General features: G+C 46.8%; 1 protein-coding gene across 1 annotated transcript in view; it reads left to right on the forward strand.

The window, feature by feature from the left end:
- DAPK2 (death associated protein kinase 2) overlaps positions 1 to 21,529 on the forward strand; it is a 131,976-nt gene that overhangs the window by 80,451 nt on the left and 29,996 nt on the right. Inside the window, exons 3-4 of the mRNA XM_010809297.3 lie at positions 4,269 to 4,490; positions 10,791 to 10,929. Coding sequence (XP_010807599.1) covers positions 4,269 to 4,490; positions 10,791 to 10,929 — 361 coding nt within the window. The remainder of the gene's footprint in view (positions 1 to 4,268; positions 4,491 to 10,790; positions 10,930 to 21,529) is intronic.

Genomic DNA, 21,529 nt, shown 5'->3' on the forward strand with positions numbered 1-21,529 from the left:
AATTGCACTGATGCCCTGGCCACACATTGCAGTCCATGTAAATCAGTGACTTATTTCTGCCTTCACATGAGCAACAAACTAATAACAGTACTACTAGTCGCCATTTATTAGATTTGCCTGCAGGCCAATGTGATGTATTTTTTTTTTTAATTAAAAAAATATTTATTTATTTACTTGACTGTGCTGGGTCTTAGTGGCAGCATATGGGGTCTTTTAGTTGTGGCCTGTGGAATCTAGTTCCCTGACCAAGGATCGAACCTGGGCCCCCTACATTGGGAGCGTGGAGTCTTAGCCACTGGACTGTCAGGGAAGTCCCCCGTGACATGACATATTTCCAGTCCTCACAGTTCCTTGGCAGGGAATCACAGTTCCCATTTTACAGATGAGGAAACTGATGCACAGAGGGGGTGACCACTGGCCCCAGGTGACAGTGTAGGTCTCCTGAGACCAGGCCTGTCTGACCTGGAAGCCTGCTCCTTCTGCCCAGGGCTGGCCTAGTGGAGCATATACTCTGCGCATTCCAGTACTTGCTCAAGGAGAGAGGAAACCAGCGAGTGGCCTTGGCTCCCTTTGAGGCTCCCCAGGGCAAGTTGAGCGGAGGACCCTTGTCTTGCAAAGAGAGGGAAGATGAGTGGCAATGGCTGGCATTTGGCTCTGTGTTAGTCATCCACTCTCAAAATACCTCCTTTTGGCAGGAGGAGGATGCCTGATCGTGTTAGGCCTGACCCCAGTCACCTCTCGTTGCCTCAGCTGCTCTCACAGAGAGAACACTCAAAAGCAAACACTCATTTGCTTTTTGAGAGTTAGAGGAATTTTTCAGGCATGTGATACAGAAAAATGCCTCTGTTTCCCTCTGAGGAGAAGGTAAGGTTTTTTGTCAAGGTGATCTGAAATATTTAGCTCTGCTTTGTAAAAATCCTCTGCCTCCACCTCTGTGCTCCATAAGCTTAAACAAATAGTTTAAAATCCTTACACTTTGGCTTTCATCCCTCAGGGCTGCTGATCCCAGACTCCTTGAGGTGTCAGGGAGGAGAGGAGCATGGCCGTCCTGACTCGGAGACGCATAGCTGCCTGGGACTCGAGGCTTTGCCAAGTGTTTGCTGGTACCTGCTAAGGGACCTGATGTCGCAAGGCCCAGAGCCGCTCCCAGGGACCAGAGATCTTGCTGAGTGTGTTCCCTCTGACTTTGGGAGGCCTGATTTAACCCCACTTGCATCAGCCCCTCGTATGTAGACAGCCTAGAACCAGTATTTGGGGCATAAATAGCCGAAATTTTAGAGTTGGCAGACAGCGTGCTATATACATGGCTCCACAAAGCCTTCCAGCCCAGCCGCTGGAGCCCTCTCCCTCCCCAGAGCTCCATCTGTACCTGATGTCTGAGTCTTTGGTCCCTGCCCCTTGCTGTTGAGGCAGAGCCTGGCACAGAGTACAGAGTACATGCTTAGGTAGCACTGGGTAAAGGGGGGAAGAGGGGATGGAGGCATGTGTGAACAGGTGTTTGGTGACATCTCTCCAATGGTTGCCATAGAAAGCTATTTAAGTGTTGGCATCTCTTATTCCTTAATTGCTCTACTTGAGGGTCTGTTTTTTTGATCACTTGGGTTTATTCTGAAGCTGTCTCTCTGAGGATTATTCTAGTAATGGAGTGATTCAGACATACTACTAGTTTCTGAGGCTGAGGCAAACATAGTAAGTCCCCTAATACGAACCTTCAAGTTGCAGACTTTCAAAGATGCAGACGTGCGTCCCATCAGTGTCGGGTGTGAGTGAAACTGCAGCTTGCCCTCCGTCTCCTGTTGCTGACGATCCTTCAGCTCTACCCTCTCCCACATCCTCTCTCTCCTCTAGTCAGTAACTCTTCTTGCCTGTTCACTCGAGGCCAGCCCCTGTATACCAGCTGTTGTACTGCACTACTGTACTTTTCTAGGTACTGTAGTGTAAGACTAAAAATGTTTTCTTTATTTGTTGTTTTTTATGTGTTATTTGTGTGAAAAGTATTATAAACCTATTACAGTTCAGTACTATATAGCTGATTGTGTTAGTCAGGTACCTAGGCTAACTTTGTTAGACTTATAGACAAAATGGGTTTACAAACACGCTTTTGAAATGGAACTCGTTCTTATGTAGGGGACTTACTGTATCCAGAGCACTTCCTTGTGTGTGACTTTTACCCCAGCACTACTAAGAGAGTACATCCAAAATGTGGAGTCTGGCAGCCCCTTGTTAAGCCATTAAGCTGAACCTTAAATTTTTTATGGTTTTTGTCTCAAGCAGTAGGTATTGTGGGTGTCAGGAAAACCTGGGACACTGGGGGAAGGGGAATGGGAGGGTCCCCAGGAGGGTGGCCATTGGGTAGTCTCCAAAGACTGAGAGTGGCCCCCAGTGATTGCCTTAACCTCACCCCCAGTGATGGTGAAGGCCGCTGCCCTTCCCTGTGTGGAGGGGGCTGCCTTTAGAGCACTCAGGGAGGCTGGCCTGGGGCCACCTGCCACTTTGGCAGGTTTCTGCATACAGGTTTCTCAGGAGGCAGGTAAGGTGGTCTAGTATTCCCATCTCTTTAAGACTTTTCCAATTTGTTGTGATCCACATAGTCAAAGGCTTAGATGTACTCAGTGAAGCAGAAGTAGGTGTTTTTCTGGAGTTCTCTTGCTTTTTCTATGATCCAACAGATACTGACAATTTAATCTCTGGTTCCTCTGCCTTTTCTAAATCCAGCTTATGCATCTGGAAGTTCTTAGTTCATATACTGCTAAAGCCTAGCTTGAAGGATTTTGAGCATTACCTTGCTAGCATGTGAAATGAGCACAATTGTACAGTAGTTTGAACATTCTTTGGTGTTTCCTTTCTTTGAGGTCAGGATGAAAACTGACCTTCTCCAGTCCTGTGGCCACTGCTGAGTTTTCTGTTTGCACCATTTCATGGATGCTGTCTAGGTCCCTGGAGTGAAGGATTCAGGCTCAGCCCTGAAGGAAACTAGGCATAGTCTTGACTCCACCTGCCTTAGCAGCTTTGTGAACAGTGGGCAGGGTCCTCGGCTCTTTGGTCTGGCTTTGCCATTAACTCCGTGATGACCTTGGGTGAGTCACTTGATGTCTCTTGTGCCTGTTTCCTAATACCTTACAATTCTCTGGTGCTATCTGGGCTTCCCTGGTAATTCAGCTGGTAAAGAATCCACCTGCAATGCAGGAGACCCTGGTTCAATTTCTGGGTTGGGAAGATCCACTGGAGAAGGCATAGGCTACCCACTCCAGTATTCTTGGGCTTGCCTGGTGGCTCAGCTGGTAAAGAATCCACCTGCAATGCAGGAAACCTGGATTTGATCCCTGGGTTGATAAGATCCCCTGGAGAAGAGAACGGCTACCTACTCCAGTATTCTGGCCTAGAAAATTCCATGGACTATCTGTCTTCTAACCATGACAAAGACCCACCGTGGTTACTAACAATGTTAGGCTGCCTCCACCCCATCCCCACTTCCATCGGGATCCCCCCAGCCCCGCTGGCATAGCCTCTGGCCTTGTCTTTAAGTGCTTCAGCCTGGTGTTTGCTCTTATTGTCCGAGCCACTACCTGGCTCGAGTCAGGTAATTGAGGTTTTATTTGTTGGGAAGGGTTGGAAACCAAGGTGCAAACATGAGAATAGAGAGGTGCTTTGTCTCCTTATAATTGTAAATAGATGAGTTTGTACTTGCTTCCAGATAAGGGAGGCCCAAACAGATGATTGTTACTATTAGTAGTCTGACCGTGCTGACCGTTTTTACTATTCATTCATTCATTCATTCCATACCTTGTGGCTTGTAGGATCTTAGTTCCTTGACCACGAATCATATCTGTACCCCTTGTAGTGGAAGTTCAGAGTCTTAACCACTGGACCATCAGGGAAGTCCTGCTTTTCCTTTAAAATCTTTCCATTAAGTAGTATAAACCTCTGGACCTTGTGATTTCATCTGGTGAATACAAGACAGAGGTTCTAGCTGAAGTTGTGTCATCTGGATCAAACCAGTAGCCTTTCAGGGCCTCAGTGTTCCCATCTGTACACTGGGAATGACAATACTACCATTCCTTCCTAGTACAAGGTAAAGGATTCATAGGAACAGAAGGGGAGCCCAGAACTTTCTCTGTCTCTGGATGATGGCCAGGTGGGGATCCCGGCTGATGACATGACTTATCCTGCCCTGGAAGAAGGAGTTGCTGTGGCCGGGGGGTGGCGGCCAGGTCACCTCTCCCATGACCGCAGTGATGACCTCATTGTGTGTGTCTGTGTCCCCGCAGCGGCCAGTTCGCCATTGTGAAGAAGTGCCGGGAGAAGAGCACGGGGCTGGAGTACGCGGCCAAGTTCATCAAGAAGCGGCAGAGCCCGGCCAGCCGGCGGGGCGTGTGCCGGGAGGAGATTGAGCGGGAGGTGAGCATCCTGCGGCAGGTGCTGCACCCCAACGTCATCACGCTGCACGACGTCTTCGAGAACCGCACCGACGTGGTGCTCATCCTCGAGCTGTGAGTGGGAGCCTGGGACCCGGTGGGCAGCAGGCTTGGGGCCGGGGGGAGGAGGGAGTCCAGCCACAGGCCCCAGAGGGAGCAGCAACCTGCAGGCCAGAAGCTCAACCCGGAGGAGATGAAGTCAGTAGGGGACGGTTACCCTCAGTTACCAGCTCCTCCGGAACCCAGGCAGCAGAGACTGAGGGCCAGGGTCTAGGTCTGGCTTTCACTGGACCCTGGAGATCAAAGGGAAGAAGTGGCCAGCGCTGGAGTCCTTTCCTGGCTGCTGAGCATGTTAGAGGGTGGACGAGGGGAGCAGGAGAGCCATTAAAGAGAGTCTGTTTTTCAGAGAAGAACAAGCACCCTCCCAGCTCTGTGAAGCCCTTCCCCAGCCCCTCCCCAGGAAAGCCCTGCCTTTGTACTGTGTCTGATGCCGTGATTATTATTGTGCATGCATGCTTAGTCGCTCAGTTGTGTCCCACTCTGTGCAACCCCATGAACTGTATATAGCCCGCCAGGCTCCTCTGTCTATGGGATTCTCCAGGCAAGAATACTGGTTATTGTAGTAACAGTTATTTAGAGAGCTCTGCTGTAAGCCAAGGTCCTTTGTGCTAGTCATCTTGTTCAATTTTCAAAGAAGCTGTGTTGAGGGAAGTGTTCTACTTACCCTGAGAGGACTTTGTATTCACTTTGCCAAGAATGTCTATTATCTCATTTAATCCTTATCTCCGTGTGATAGGATCACTGTAACATGTGATCTCCGTGTTACAGTCAAGAACACTGAAGTCCAGTCACTTATTAGATCCTACAGCCAGGAAGTAGCAGGACCAGGGCTGGGGCCACACTGCTTGTGTATGTGAGGTGGGATGGCCTCGGGCTGGGGCTGCTGGGGAAGCCTTCATTCCAAGTCTGGTGAAATTTGGATGGGTGATACCAAGACTCCAGGGTTTGGTCGGGCACCTGATGCCTCTCCTGGAGACAAGTCCATGGACTGGGGATGTGGGGCTCTGGCGGACCATAGAGTTTGAGCTGGACTGTGGCACAAGTGGCAATGGCTGTGTCCAGTCAAGCAGCAAGACCCCGTGTTGGGAGTGTTCTGAGCCTCATAGGCGTGAGGCGTCTCCCAGTGAGCAGAGGAGTGGTGTCATTTGTCTCAGCAGCCCCTGACTTTGTGACCTGGGGCAAGTTACCTCACACCTCTGAGCTTCAGCTCTCATCTGTAAAGCTGGCAGCCATCCTTGGGCCACCTGACTTTGGAGACCATTCTAATTTGAGAACGTGCTCTAGTGTTGCCAGGCTATAGATTTATGTAGCAGATGGGCATTTGCATACTCTTGTACTGGATTCTTAAATTATCCAACTCAACATTCCAGTGCACACAATCACCCATGCTTTTCCCTCCTCTAACTTCCAAAGTCCTCCATGTCTCTCCCAGGGACTTCTCAGCCAGCTGGACTAGTCACTGTACACACCTGCCTGGTTCAGACAAGCCTGAGGGGGTTCCTCCAGGATGGCCCGAGGTGTGATGTGTCCCAAGGTTAAGGGTCAGCAGATGGCACGCTGGTTCCCAGCAGAGAGTGACAAGCCCGCCTTTGCTGGGAGAGCCAGGCAATTTCTTTAAGTCTGTTGCCCAAAAAACCTTATAGCAACCAAAAAAGAAATTATATTCAGAAGCCAACCACCCAAACACTGCCATTTATGTGTCCCCGTGGCTCCTCTCAGTCTTTATCTGTTTGTGTACAATCTTTGTACTTGTACAGTTTCCTGTTCTGCTCCCCCTCCCCCATTAAGTTCATAATGCCATGAACAGCTTTTTTCCTTTCCACTGACTGTATCATGTTTCCTTGAATTATATACATGTACCTCCTTGTTGTAGGACATTTGATTTTTCAGTTTCTAACCATTATAGATTTTATTGCCATAAAGCAACTTTCTTCTCATATTTTCCCATTTTCTTTTGAATTAGTTTTTTTTAGATAAATTCTCAGGAATGGAGTGACCAAGCTGACATTTTTAGACTCTTGGTGTCCTCACCAAGGACAGTCTTGGCTAACGAGTACCACCTGCAACATGGGAATATCCCATCTCCCTACAGCCTTGCCAACCCTGGGGCATTTGTTTTAAAGCAGGGTTCATTATTTATTGTCTTTCCCTCTATATATTGAATATATATATATATATATATATATTTGTTTTGTGTACATATATATATTGTGTGTATATATTTTTTTTGGGGTGGGGGAGCCATCTTAGTTCCCAGACCAGGGATCCAACCCATGCCCCCTTACAGTGGAAGTGTGGAGTCCTAACCACTGGACAGCCAGGGAATTCCCAAGTCCTTTATAGTTACTAAACGATGTTTGGTTTTTAGGATTTTTTTGGTCATTTTAATTGGCATTTCTGTCATTGCTGGAGAAGCTCTCTGTTACTCTGTTTGTAGAACCCTAGGAGTTAGGGTCTAGGATGTTCTTGAGTTGTCCCTGTTTCTCCAAGCAGGTCGCGCCCATTTCTCCAGCCATGGTTCGCAAGCAGTTACATGCCCTCTTGCCGTGAGCCATCACCACCTGGAACATCGTCGTCATACCAGGACTCCTGTGGTCTGCTTGAGCTGCTCTGTTTGTGAAGCTCTGTCTGTTCATAGTTTCTCTATCTCCTCCTTTACTCTCAAGCTGTCTCACTATCTCAGGGTGCCAATCTGTGGTGCTAGGGATTGCTAAGACAGTGTCTCAGCCTTGTGTGAGCAGGGTCTGAGAGAAGGACCTTCCAGGAGAAAAGGACTTTAAAAATATCGTTATTTATTTGGCTGCATTGGGTCTTCGTTGCAGCACTTGGGATCTTCATTGTGGTACCCAGGACCTCTCATTGCGGTGCATGGACTCTCTAGATGTGGCTCACAGGCTTTAGTTGCTCCACCACATGTGGAATCTTAGTTCCCTGACCAGGGATCGAACCCGTGTCCCCTGCATTGCAAGGCAGATTTCTTAACCCTGGACCACCAGGGAAGTCCCTTTCTGTGGGCTTCTGTGTGTGACCTTGGTGACCACTGTTGAGTTGCTCAGGAGCCTTCAGCCTTCTGGTCCTCACTGTGCCCTACTAGGTTCATGGGTTTGCCTGATACTTAAACACAGGTGTCAGAGCCCATCTACTCAGTTGAAGTTTGCATATTTTGTGGGTGGAGTTACCTCTCAGCACTGTTTTCTGGTACAGGGCTTCCTCCTGCTTCCTGCTGAAGTGGCCAGTGCTAAGTCCCCTTCAGCTGTTATTACCCCGTCCATGATGGCCAGTGCTGCAGCCACCTCTCACAGGACTGATGAAAGCAGGGATGGGAAGGGTATATCTATCCATATAAATTGGCTTTGCCTGAAGGAGGGCATGGCAACCCACTCCAGTATTCTTGCCTGGAGAATCCCATGGACAGAGGAGCCTGGCGGGCTACAGTCCGTGGGGTCACAAAGAGTTGGACACGACTGAGTGACTTAGCACAGTACAGCACATAGTTGACTTCTGCGGGGTGTAAAGAATATTTTCAAACTCTCAAGAAATTAACTCATGTCACATGTGGAGCTGACTTTGAAAAATGTAGGTCTGCTCTGGCAGGTTTGGGCAGCCCTCCCGTCCCAGGCTCCTGACCCCTCTGGGGCCCCCTTGACTCCAGGCTAGTGGAAAGTGATACCTCAGTGGGTGCATTGAGTCCTGGGGACTGGGAGCAGAGCAGAGGCCAGGCTGTTAGGTTTTTCTTTTCCTCTCTAAGTTAAATTGTTTAGGGATGTGAGAGGAGAGAAGCCTGGGTGGAGGTGGGGTGACTCCAGGGCAGAGGCCTTGGAGCTGAGAAGCTCTGGGGAGAAACTACATTGCGAGGGTAACAGCTGGGTTGGAACAAAACCCAGGCTTCTTGAAACCCTTGAGAAGACATGCATGAGAATTGATGCAAGTGTTCCCAGCCTGGGTGTCAGGGCTGGGACTGTCACCCCAGCAGGCTCATCAGCCTCCCACTTTCCAAGTTTCTATGGGCAATTCTAAGGGCCACCATAGCTTTTCCTCTCTTCATCCAAAGGAGACCATGTCTGTCTGGGTATCTTGTCCAGATCACACTTTCAGGTAGAGCAGCTAATTACTGACCCCCCCACCCCAAGTCCTCACCCAGCCAGGGCCTTTACATCAGTAACTTTGGGTGACAGGACACATCTCCATTATCATGATATTCTTTTACCTTTATGTAGCATTCAGTTTAAGGTAGGAAGGGCAGTATATGCCCAAGGTCACAGCCTCCCATGACCCAGCAAGGCTGCAAGTATGAAAACAAAGATTGGGCTGGGTCCTGTGTGTTCCCAAGGAACACTGTGGATTGGAAAATTTGCAAAGGACTCCGACAGGTCTCTTGCAAATGCCAAGGTTTCACTTCTCTATGATATAGAATATTCTGTGCCATATTAATGTTTTCTTTTATTTTTAAGTTTTATTTTATTTTTTGGCCACACCTTGAAGCTTGTGGGAATGGAAACCATGCCCCCTGCATTGGGAGTGCAGAGTCTTAACCACTGGACTGCCAGTGAAGTCTTGCTGTGTTGCTATTTTAAATGTCTTATTTCTTTCCTTTGTTCTTTTATTAATCCACCTTCTCTTGAATGTCTTTCTCGCACACAGTGCTGTGAGAGCAAAAGGTAATGTAGCCGGGGAGAGAACCAGCCAGACACTGACAGCCCAGGGTGAGAGGGCACTCATGCAGCTGGACGGGGATGTCAGAGGATAGCCCAGGGCTTGGGGTGGCTTTGAGTTTTCCTTTTCTCATCAGCAGTGATTTTATAGCAAGATGCTTAAGCTAAGGTTTAGTTTCAGTTTTTCAAGTTGTAATACTTCATAGGTGTTGCTGTGTATTCCCTATATATCATGGCATGTCCAGTTGTTCTGCTTTTCCTGATGCTAAGATTGATGAATGGGTCAATATATGGATATTTTTAAAGAAAGGAGAAAAGATTTTGAGGCTCTTTAATTAGGATGGACTAGGTGACAGGACGTGAATGATTCCCAAAATGGACAGAAGCCATTCAGAAATCATTTGAGGTCTCATATGGTATAGTGGTTGAGAGTCATTCTGCTTGGGTTTGAATCTTGATTCTACCACTTACTGACTGTTTGACCTTGGACACGTGACTTAACCTCTCTGAGCCTGTCTCTTCAACTGTGAGATAGCAAAATAATAGTCCTTTAGCTCATAGGGTGTTGTGATGATTAAATGAGATAATGTGCAACAAGTATACATAATGCTCCAAGTATTCAATGACTATCAGTTACCATTATTGATGTTGCTATTATTATAAAAATACAGGTTCTGAGGCCTTGCTGCTAGAGAATCTAATTTGGTAGGGTCAGTGGTAGGACCTGAAAATGTGCATGTTAAACAAGTTTTCCAGGTGATCCTGAGTTTCCGGATCCCCTGGCCCTGATCCCTTCCTGAGATCTTTTCCTGGGGTGAGCATTGACTATGTCCCAGCTCCTGAGATGTGCGTGCCGGCTGGATACCTCAGCATGCATCAGCGGCCGAACAAGCCCAGTAGGACTGCCAGATTTAGCAAATAAAAATCTCTCATTTTGTCTGGCAACCCTAAATCCCGAATTCAGGTAAAACTGTAAACTAGTTTTTACAGGGGAGATTCTTTTTGCTCTGTTGGTCTCTCTTCCTGCCACATCAACCATAACGTACTGGAAAGTAGAGTGTGAGGACAAAAGCAGTCTTTTAGAGTTTTTAAAGATGAATATAAAGGATGGATCTTGATGGTTAAGGTAGGGACATGCCTTTGAAAAGGTCATGCCTTCTATAAAGTCACAGAAAGGGGCTTTGGGAACAGTCATGGTCAGTCTGCCCATTTTGCAGGTGAGGAAACTGAGGCCTGCCTAGAGGAGGCGGGGCAGGGGGTTGTCCAAAGCCAGTGGCAGGGGTGGACTGGACACTAAGTCTCCATTTTCTGCCCCAGCATGTGTTCCTCTTTGTCATCCCACATAGCGCTTGCTTCTGTCCTCGGTCACCTCCGTTGTGTGGCGGGAAGGGAGCACCCAGGGTAACCAGGGACCTGAGCCTAGAGTGTTAGCAGAGGCCCTTTTGCTGTCACCTGAGGGTTCCGTCTCTTGTGATCCAAAGGGAGGAACACAGCAAATAGAAGTAGCAGCACAGTCAGCCCTGTGCTGGCTGGACTGAGGCCGAGAGGTGGGTGAGGGGGTTCTGCCCCGCAGGTTTCCTGGGGGCAGGGGCAGGGGCAGGGGCTTGGGCTTCTGGTACATGGGGCTGACTGGGCCTGGGCCCTCCCTACCGGTGTCTTGCAGAGTGTCTGGAGGAGAGCTCTTCGACTTCCTGGCCCAGAAGGAATCCCTGAGTGAGGAGGAGGCCACCAGCTTCATTAAGCAGATCCTGGAAGGGGTGAACTACCTTCATGCCAAGAAAATCGCTCACTTTGATCTCAAGGTCAGTGATGGGGGGAAGGGAAAAGAGTTAGTTCAGGAAGAATGGACCCAGTCTCTCCAAATGTCATTGCCAGGAGGGGTCAGCACTCACTTGACCTTCCTCCCTCATCTTACAGTTGAAGACTCTGAGCTCCTGGAAAAGAAATGATGGCCCAGGAGCATCCCTATCCTGAGTTTCATTCCACAGATCAGGTTTTATTCATGTAGGGACTGATGGCAAGAAGCTTCTGAATCAGACTACAGATACCTTATCTCTTTCAGGGAGCATTTGGGGTGTAATTTTAAAATAAGTGAGCCAAGGACAGGAAATGTGAAACCAAACCCATTTCACAAGACTGAACTTTTCAGTAACCAAGAGCTCACTCCCGAGCCAGCAGAGCTAGACGCATTCAGATGAGTACTGCTGAGGTTGCCTGGCGCCCTGGGCCCAGCACAGCGACCAGCATCCCTTGACCAGAGGTTGGAAATCTTAGAGCCCAGTGACCACTGGCTGCGTTCCCCCACCCCACCCCTTCCTGTAGCCATGAAACTGCTCCCAGGGGCCACTGATCATTTGTGGTCACTGGCATGCAGGGTCAAGAAAGTTCACTGTGACCACATAGAACTTCACAAAGCAAGAGTGTGGTCAGAGTCAAAGGACTGGTTCCCATAGTAGCTGAGCTCAGTTTCATAGACTGTTGAGCCTTTACAGACAGGTGAAGCATAAAGATCCTCCAACCCGTGATCAGGGGGACCCACTTACTGGGGAGGAGACCCACTCATTTTGCTATGCAGAAATACCTGTGGTGTTTCAACCATTGCGCTGAGTACCTGGGTGTTGCTACAGGTACAAAATCAACTCAGGACTTCTCTGAGCTTAGTTCCTCTTTTCCAGGAACTTGTGCAGGAACCAGAAAAGCGAGATCAATAACTCTAAGTGCTGTGATAGAGGGAAGTACATGGAGAATGGTCGTCTAAATAAGAAAGAATCTAAGTCAGACTCTGGTGTCTAAGAGGACTTCTTGGAAGCGGTGGTATTTGAGTTGAATTTTGAAGGATTATCAGGCATTATCAGAGGGAAGGGCCTTCTAAGGAAGAGAGGTCAGCAGGTACATGGTCCTGAAATAGCATTTAGGCAAAGGTTGAATGTGCTGAATGGAGAACCTAGGGGACAGCAGGAGGCAGACTCAGGGAATGGGAACTAAGCCAAGGAATTTGAACTTTAAGAGATATGGGACCAGGTGAGCAGGGAGGTGAAGAGAGCAGATGTATATTTCAGAAAGATCCCTCTGAATGGGAGCACGGATAGAATGGGGACAGTAATCTGGGTGAGATGTGGCAAGTGCCAAATTAATTTGAGGAGGGATGGATTCAAGATCTTTTAAGGTTGCTCTGAAGATTGATTTAGGTACCCAATTAGATGTGGGAGATGAGGGGGAGGGCAGAGTCCAGGATGACACCCAAGCGCTGGCTGAGGGTCCGGCCCAGAGAGGGTTTGGCATGCCTGGGGTCTCAGCAGCTGCACCAGGGCATGGGCTCACATCCCACACGTGGATTCCAGCCCAGTTGTTACTCTGCCCTGTGGGGTGACCTGCTGTGAGCCTCCCGTCCTTAGTCTAATTGTCACGGTATTTTGAATTCCTCCAACAGAAGACATCTTGCAGAGTCTCACTTGGGTGTCACAGAGTACAAGTCAGGGTCATCAAGGAGTGTGTGGCTTGGGTTGGCCTTTGGACCTCAGGATGATAATACACCAAGCAGGAAATGGGCTACCTGGATTCACCTGTGACTTCTTCCTATCCATAATGCTGTGGATAGTTGACTTATTTTCTGTGTTTTTTTCTGGCTCCAGGAGGTCCAGATGGTGTCCTTTAACACAAATGATAATACTTAGCTGTCAGAGTTGTAGAAATGAGACAGAAGCAGGATTAAGTGCTGGATACTAGAGAGGTGCTCTGTAATAGTAGCTGGCATTGCTACTTCCCTTCCCACAACAGAGAAAAAGAAAACACAGCTCTTGTTTTGGGCCCTGCTAGAGTAGGAAATCCCATGGACCAAGGAGCCTGGTGGGCTACAGTCCATGGGGTCGTTAAGAGTCGGACATGACTGAAGCGACTTAGCAGCAGCAGCAGCAGCAGCAGGAAAACAAAGCCTGCTAGTGCAGTTCGAAGTTGCCCAGCAGAGAGCTGAGCTTATTGTTAGGTGGGATTGCTGGTGGGGTATCTTGTCTGGCTCCTGGGCTCAACCTGGACATTTTCCACAACCTGGAGACAGTCTGGGTTTCTCCTGGGTGCATGTAGGGTGAGGATGCTGGTAACCCCCTCCCTGCCTCATATCCTTAGCATTATGTGGACTCTGAGCCTTCTGACTCCCCACCCATGGGTCCCTTGGCCCAAGCCCAGCTGGGCAACTTCAGAAGTGATGAATAGCTGGAACTCAGTGTGATTACCTCATGAGTGGCTAGACACTTCCTGGAGCCAGAATGTGAGTACGTGTTGGCTGGAACTTCCTGCCTGCTAGAGGGGCTCATGCAGAAGTTCCAGCTGGTGGCTTAGAGGGGACTTCGTGATTCCGTGTTATTTCTCACCATATACAATTCATTTTATATGAACACATTTGTCTTGCTGATTTTCCTTCTCCATGAGGGCTCTCAGCCTTCCTCTCCTCTTGTATTCTGTTACTTCTTGCCAAGTGAGTCAGGCTAGCTTAGCCGTCCCATGAATTCGGTCACCGTGTTATCTTCACGGCCCTGCTCATGAGCTGTTCTCCATGCTCACCTTCCAGCTGGAAGGAGCAGGTGATGGATGAGGGTCAGCTCTCTGGCCGGCCTTTGGAATAGGAATGACCTCTCCTCCCATGTCAGCCATTGTGCTAGTGCCAGGGATGGTGAGACTCTATTCCTGCTTATGATATACTCCCAGCCTTGTGGCAGAGAGCAGATGAATGGAAAGATTGATGTACAGTAAACAGTCTTGGTGAAAACAGATCATGGCATATAATTGCCTGGAAATCTGTGATGGATCCTTGTCACCCATAGGACAAATGAACCCATTCTCAGCATGGCATTCAGGCCTGTCTTGTACTGCCTGAGCCCCAGTTCTGGCCTCATCCCCCTTTCCCCATTCCAAAGCAAGAGCCCCAGGCACCAAGATGACAGATAAATGTCCTGTTTCCCCCTCCTCCACTCTGTTCATGCTGTTCACATCCAGGAAGCTACTAGTCTTCCTTTCCTGTGCCCGCAGACTTCCTGCTTGTCCTCCAGGCCCAAAAGAAACGCCGTTTCCTCTGGGAAGCCTTTCCCATGCCTTGCCACCTCCCAGAGCGTAATGAAGAGCTAACCTGCTTCCTCGCTTCTTTTTCCCCTTGTACAGGATGCTTCCGCTGGGAGCAATTATCCCCATGCATGACTTTCTGCTCTTGTCTTTAGTGCAGTGCCTGACACATGAGTTACTCAGTGTTGGATGAATGAGTGAATGAAGGAATGAATGCTTTAGTAAGACAGGAGCATGCATGGATAGCACCTGGAAAAGGCAGACGAGGTTGTGGGCAGTTTTCAATTCCATGATGTGACATTTATTGAGCGACTGTTTAGTATTCATTAAGGGCAGGGTGACAAACATCAATAAGATATGGCAACTGCCTTACAAGAACCCACCCTCTATGGGGAGATGCCGCAGTGAGACTGGTGGCGAGGCCATCTGAAAAAAAAGCTAACCACGACTCTCACCAAGAGACACTCACTTCCAAGGGGTAAGCTCTCTGCCTACGCAGAATGAACACCACCTTGACGTGTGTTATAAATCCACCGTGGACAGGCCTGCGGGCCTGAGTAGGTAGAGGGGTGCAGGTGGATGATGTTGCCCTGGACGTGGCACTGGGCTGACTGCCCCTTGTCCTGGGTAGCACCCAAGGTGCCATCTGGAGGATGGATACCAGAAAATGTGGCTCAACACCACCCAGGAACCTCACCCTGATACGTGACCCCATACCAATAAAGGCCTTGCAGAGGGTGTTTCTATGCGGTTTTCTGTGTATTTTGGATTTGGGAGTTTCCTCTCTGAGTATGGGTGTGTCTCTCCCATACTTCCCCATAGCCAACCTCAGAATTCAGAAATGGAAGGTGGTTCTCAGATCTGATGGGTACTTTAAGCAAGAAGAACACACCATGAGAACTGAATGAAATTGTATGCGAACCAGGAACCCAGAACTCAGAAGGGACTTTTTGATTTGCATAAACAGTGTTAGGAGGAGTGAGTTCCTGAGCAAGATACTCCAACAATCTAAATTCCGCTATGCCCTGATCATCCTTTGAACTGTTTTTATGTTCATGATGTGTTGGTTCTGTTCATCAAGCTTTCATAACAATGATCCTATGTGTGTGTACGTGTGAAGTTACTTTGGTCACATCCGACTCTTTGCAACCCTATGGACTATAGCCCACCAGGCTCCTCTGTCCATGGGGTTCTCCAGGCAGGAATACTGGAGTGGGTGCCATTTCCTTCTCCAGGGGCTCCTCCCAACTCAGGGACTGAACCCATGTCTCTTAAGTCTCCTACACTGGCAGGAGGGTTCTTTATTACTAGTGCCACCTGGGAAGCTAGTGATACTAGCCTGCTGCTGCTGCTGCTAAGTCGCTTCAGTCGTGTCCGACTTTGTGCGACCCCATAGACGGCAGCCCACTAGGCTCCCCCGCCCCTGGGATTCTCCAGGCAAGAACACTGGAGTGGGTTGCCATTTCCTTCTCCAGTGATACTAGCTTAATAGAACTTATTTATTAGAATTTCACCAATGTGCTTTTATTTTTATTTATTTATTTTGGCCATGTTGTTTGGCTTGTGGGATCTTAGTTCCCTGACCAGAGATTGAACCTGGGCCCCTATAGTGAAAGCTGCAAGTCCTAACCGCTGGACCACCAGGGAATTCCCACTAATAATGCTTTAAATGTACATGGTACTTTCTAGAATACAGCATTCTTACTCATCTCTCCTTTCATTTGATTCTCATGGCTACCCACTGAGGTACAAGGTATTTTTACTTTTTATACATAAAGCACTTGAGATTAAGAGAGGTTAAATTACTTGTCCAAGACCACACAGGTATTAAATGACAGGTCTAGTACTTGAACTTCTGCAGAAGAGAATGGCAACCCACTCCAGTATTCTTGCCTGGAGGATTCCATGGACAGAGGAGCCTGGCAGGCTCTATGGGGTCGCAGAGTTGGGGACATGACTGAGTGATTAACACACAGTACTTGAACTTAGCCAGTGAGGAGACACTAAGCAAAGCTGAGTGTCACCAGCTTTTGTTTCACCAGATTCTAACGGCAAATTTTGTACTTGGCTTGCATCATGCCTTTTACACATAGTTAATCCAAAGGTCTATGCTGTGCCATAAGTTTATCCTTTTCACAGTTAATTTTTCTTCTGTTTACATTGTTTTTTCTTTCTAATAGATTATTCCTCATACTTAAAAAATCAATCTGTGCTCTATTAACTACTATAAAATGTGCATGCATTTGAAAGTAGATCTTACAAGAGTAAGATGATTTCCATACTAAAACCCTGGAGCATAATACAGAGGTGAGACTTGGCAGTTGTTAAACCGTTTTTATGTATTTATTTTGACTGCGCTGGGCCTCTGTTGCTGCGCATGGGCTTTCTCTAGCTGCAGCGAGCAGGCTCTGCTCTCTGGTTGTGGTGTGGGAGCTGCTTCTCGTTGCAGTGGCTTCTCTTGTGGAGCACAGGCTCTAGGCATGTGGACTTCGGTGGCTGCAACTTGTGGGCTCATCAGTTGTGGCGCATAGGCTTAGTTGCTCTGCAGCCTGTGGGATCTTGCCAGACCAGGGATCGAATCTGTGTCCCCCGCATTGGCAGGCAGATGTTCAACCACTGGGCCACCAGGGAAGTTCAAGACTTGACAGTTTAGACTGTGAAGATAGGTTAGGGTGAGATTGAAAAGGTTTAGGGCAGACCAAGAAGTCTGTATAGGCAGTCACAGCCATGGAAGACTTTCCTGTCAATTTTTTTTTTTTTTTATGAAAACCTTTCAAAGCATTTGAAGGAACTGGAAGAATACAACTGGCACCATTATGCCTTTCTCCTCCCTTCAGCATTTGGCCACATTTGCTTTACCTTTCTTTAAAACAGAAAAATATGTTTTTATATTTGTATTTATATAAAAGCATAATTGGGCTTTCCTGGTGGCTGAGTGGGTAAAGAATCCACCTGCAATGTGGGAGACCTGAGTTATATTCCTGTATTGGGGATCCCCTGGCAGAGGGCATGGCAACACACTCCAGAGAATCCCTATGGACAGAGGAGACTGGAGGACTGCAGTCCATGGGGTCATAAAGAGTCGGACATGACTGAAAGACTAAGCACAGTGCAAAAGCATTATATATACATATATGTATGTCTAAAATATCTTTAATAAAAATTTAAAAATAAGTATTAAAATATTTGTAATTTTAAAAATTATGGTATAATTTGAAAGAAAATTCTAGCTATTGACCCTTTACTCTAAATACTTCAATAAGCATCTCTCAAGATTAAATTCAGTCTCCTACTAACCCATAATGCTGTTGTCACATTTAAAAAAATTAACAGTAATTTGTGGAAGATCTTTAATTGGCAGAGAAACATTATTCTATTTCTGATTTAGAAAGAAAATTCTTCTGACAGAGGAGAGAGAATAAATAGGAGAGAGTTAGCCAGTTGGAGATTATGATAAGAATGTGGGAAAGAGATGAATCAAAGGTACTCCGTAAGCATCTTTTAAATGAAATTGATGGTTGTTTACGCTCTTATAAAAAGTAATAAGTCATAGAAAATACAGAAACATACAAAGAAGTTACCTACAGACTCCCTACTCCAAAATAATCACTATTAACTTTTGGTGAATCTTCTCCAGCTTTTTATGAACAGTGTGTGTGTGTACGTGGGTGAGAACTGTACAACCTTTACAATTTTCTCTCCTGCTTTTTTCACTCTATATTCAACTCAAGCAGCACACGTTTGCTCTGTAATGATTTACTTTCCTATTGAGGCTTCTAAGTCTCTCCTGATTTCCTTAACCTTTGGGTGTGTTCTGAGGGCAGACCTTGTTTCCTGGTCCTCATACCCAAAGCTTAGTTTGTGCCCCAGCCTCAGCGTGCCCCCATGAGCTCTTCATCTCATGAAGCCCCAGGTATCAGCCTGGGAGCCTGGGCCCTTAGGAATGCATGTTGGCTGCTTCATCAACTACTATGAGGCCATCCTAGAGTGATCTGAGCAGAAGTGAAGTGAGGACACTGAGCTCCTAAATGATTGAGGAAGGAAACAAATGTGGCAAAAATTCAACTATGGAGAGCCATTATTGAAAGAGTTGAAATTTGGTGGTAAATGGGGAGCATTAAACCAACCAACTGCTTCTTATAAGATACAGCAAGAGGCTACCTGGGAAGCAGAAAGAGAAGGGGATTGTGGGTAGAGCCTGCATTTGAATCTCAGCTCTGCTAGGGGATATTGGGCAGGTCATGGACTGACCTTTCCTGGCCATGAAAGTGGAGATAATATTGCCCTTCACTTCCTCACCCCGGAGAGGAGTGAAGGACCAGGGAGAGGTCAGTATTTCTGAAAGGGTCCTGCAAACTCCAAGACTCGTTACAAGTGCTGGCTGTGAATTTTAACTAGCCTCCCTATGAGGCCACATTTCTCCCTATTCCTCTCTTTCCTCCAGAGGGATTCATAAAAGGATGTGGGCCTAGAGACACCCAAAAGGGGAATGAATAGGTGGTGTGTTCCAGCCAGGAGGCTGGGCAGATTCCCAGGGCGGGCAGGACACTGGGTGTGAAGTTGATCTGACTTGCAGTAAATACCATGATCCCTGTTTTACAGATGAGGACACTAAGAGAAAAATGCAGTGCCTTCCTCCTCTTTTGTCCTTATTACCTTTGCCACTGTTAGGTGCTCAGAGACCCCTGCCACTGCTGGCTGCCCATGGCCCTCCACTCTGGACCCCTGCCCAGGCCTGACCTGCACTGAAGTATCATGTGTTCAAATAGTACCTTTTAGGTTCCATTCACATCTCTACCATCAGCCCTCCTCTGAGCTGATCTCCCTAGGAGTGAAAGAATCTGATTCTGGAAGTGGTGAAGGGTGGTGCAGACAGCAGGTATCTTGGCACTAAAATACCTGAGTGAGAACCTAGCAGCACCACTTATTAGTCACGTGGCCTCGAATCAGTTACTTAACTTCTCTGACCCTCGGTTTCCTCACCTGGGGAACACACACAGTAATTTAGTCTATTCAGATTCTGTGCAGTGGTTTTCTGGTAATAGCTGGATTCCAGTAAACAAATATATGTACACACACACACTAGATTACTATAAATTCTACTGATATAAAGGTTTATAATATAATTTACGAGTATAAAATATATAACATTTTATTTTGTTAACTTCACAAAATAAATTGATTCTCATAGAACACTTTTCATTAGTTGTATCTGTAGCCAACCTGTGGATGCAGTAGGCAGATGAGTGTAGTTTTCAACAGGATTGTTGGTTGGTATTTTTGTTTATGTTAATAGGTAAAGTGAAAGTGAAGCAATGAATATTGCTTGTGCATTGGAACTTCACAACTTCAATGATGTGAGTGGCTTCTTTGCTGAATTGGATAATAATTTCTGAATATTGAACAATATTTCCTCAGTTTTCTCTGGTAGCACAAAATAATAGCTATAGACACAGGACACACAAGTTTAATCTCTGTTATTAAGTGATCTTTAGCACTTCCTAAGTCTAAAATCAAGAATTCAGGTCCTGATTTGTAGTGTCTGCCAATTTCTGTGGTGTAAATACACCTGCTGTGGCCAATTTCAAGGTACCAATATTGCTGACACTGACTAGAGCTGGAGAGAGGGGTGCAGTAACATATCATGACGTAGTAACATACCATAATCTATATTCAGAGATAAAAGGCATTAAATAACTTCAAGAACATAAAAGATAATAAAATATAGTAGAAATTAAAAGCAATAAGTTTTAAGTTTTGTAAATATAATTTAATTAAACATATTTCCATAATTTAATTTTTAATATTAAAATAATATTCTTACATGGCTCAGTTTAATACCTGGTTCACAAAATTCCTGCAAATTTAACAGGAGTCTCTCATAAGTCAGTAGGCACCAGCTTTAGCCCACCCCAAGCTCTCTGAGACCCTGGAGGTGAAAGCATTTTGTAAACAGGACAGTGCTAGGTGCAGGCTGATTGTTTGGTAACAGCAGTGGTGTATAGTGGCAGCCAGCATTTATTAAGGGCTGTAGTAAACATGCAGGCTCACCTCTGAGAGCTCTGCTTGTGTTTATTTACTCCTTTAATCCACATGACAGACCCTATGAGGAAGGTTCCTTGGTCATGGCCATTGTATAGAAAAGGGAGGTTGCTCAAGGGCTCTTAGGGCTTTCTTGTGCCTCCTGAGAACCCACTCAGATCAGATCAGATCAGATCAGTCGCTCAATCGTGTCCGACTCTTTGCGACCCCATGAATCACAGCACGCCAGGCCTCCCTGTCCATCACCAATTCCCAGAGTTCACTGAGACTCATGTCCATCGAGTCAGTGATGCCATCCAGCCATCTCATCCTCTGTCGTCCCCTTCTCCTCTTGCCCCCAATCCCTCCCAGCATCAGGGTCTTTTCCAGTGAGTCAACGCTTTGCATGAGGTGGCCAAAGTACTGGAGTTTCAGCTTTAGCATCATTCCTTCCAAAGAAATCCCAGGGCTGATCTCCTTCAGAATGGACTGGTTGGATCTCCTTGCAGTCCAAGGGACTCTCAAGAGTCTTCTCCAACACCACAGTTCAAAAGCATCGATTCTTCAGCGCTCAGCCATCTTCACAGTCCAACTCTCACATCCATATATGTCCACAGGAAAAACCATAGCCTTGACTAAACGAACCTTTGTTGGCAAGGTAATATCTCTGCTTTTGAATATGCTATCTAGGTTGGTCATAACTTTCCTTCCAAGGACTAAGTGTCTTTTTTTCATGGCTGCAGTCACCATCTGCAGTGATTTTGGAGCCCAGAAAAATAAAGTCTGACATTGTTTCCACTGTTTCCCCATCTATTTCCCATGAAGTGATGGGACCGATGCCATCATCTTCGTTTTCTGAATGTTGAGCTTTAAGCCAACTTTTTCACTCCCCACTTTCACTTTCATCAAGAGGCTTTTGAGTTCCTCTTCACTTTCTGCCATAAGGGTGATGTCATCTGCATATCTGAGGTTATTGATATTTCACCTGGCAATCTTGATTCTAGCTTGTGTTTCTACCAGTCCAGCGTTTCTCATGATGTACTCTGCATATAAGTTAAATAAACAGGGTGACAATATACAGCCTTGACATAGTCCTTTTCCTATTTGGAACCAGTCTGTTGTTCCATGTCCAGTTCTAACTGTTGCTTCCTGACCTGCATACAAATTTCTCAAGAGGCAGGTCAGGTCGTCTGGTATTCCCATCTCTTTCAGAATTTTCCACAGTTTATTGTGATCCACACAGTCAAAGGCTTTGGCATAGTCAATAAAGCAGAAATAGATGCTTTTCTGGAACTCTCTTGCTTTCTCGATGATCCAGCAGATGTTGGC

This window comes from Bos taurus, chromosome 10 (assembly GCF_002263795.3).
Source record: "Bos taurus isolate L1 Dominette 01449 registration number 42190680 breed Hereford chromosome 10, ARS-UCD2.0, whole genome shotgun sequence".
NCBI lineage: Eukaryota > Metazoa > Chordata > Mammalia > Artiodactyla > Bovidae > Bos > Bos taurus.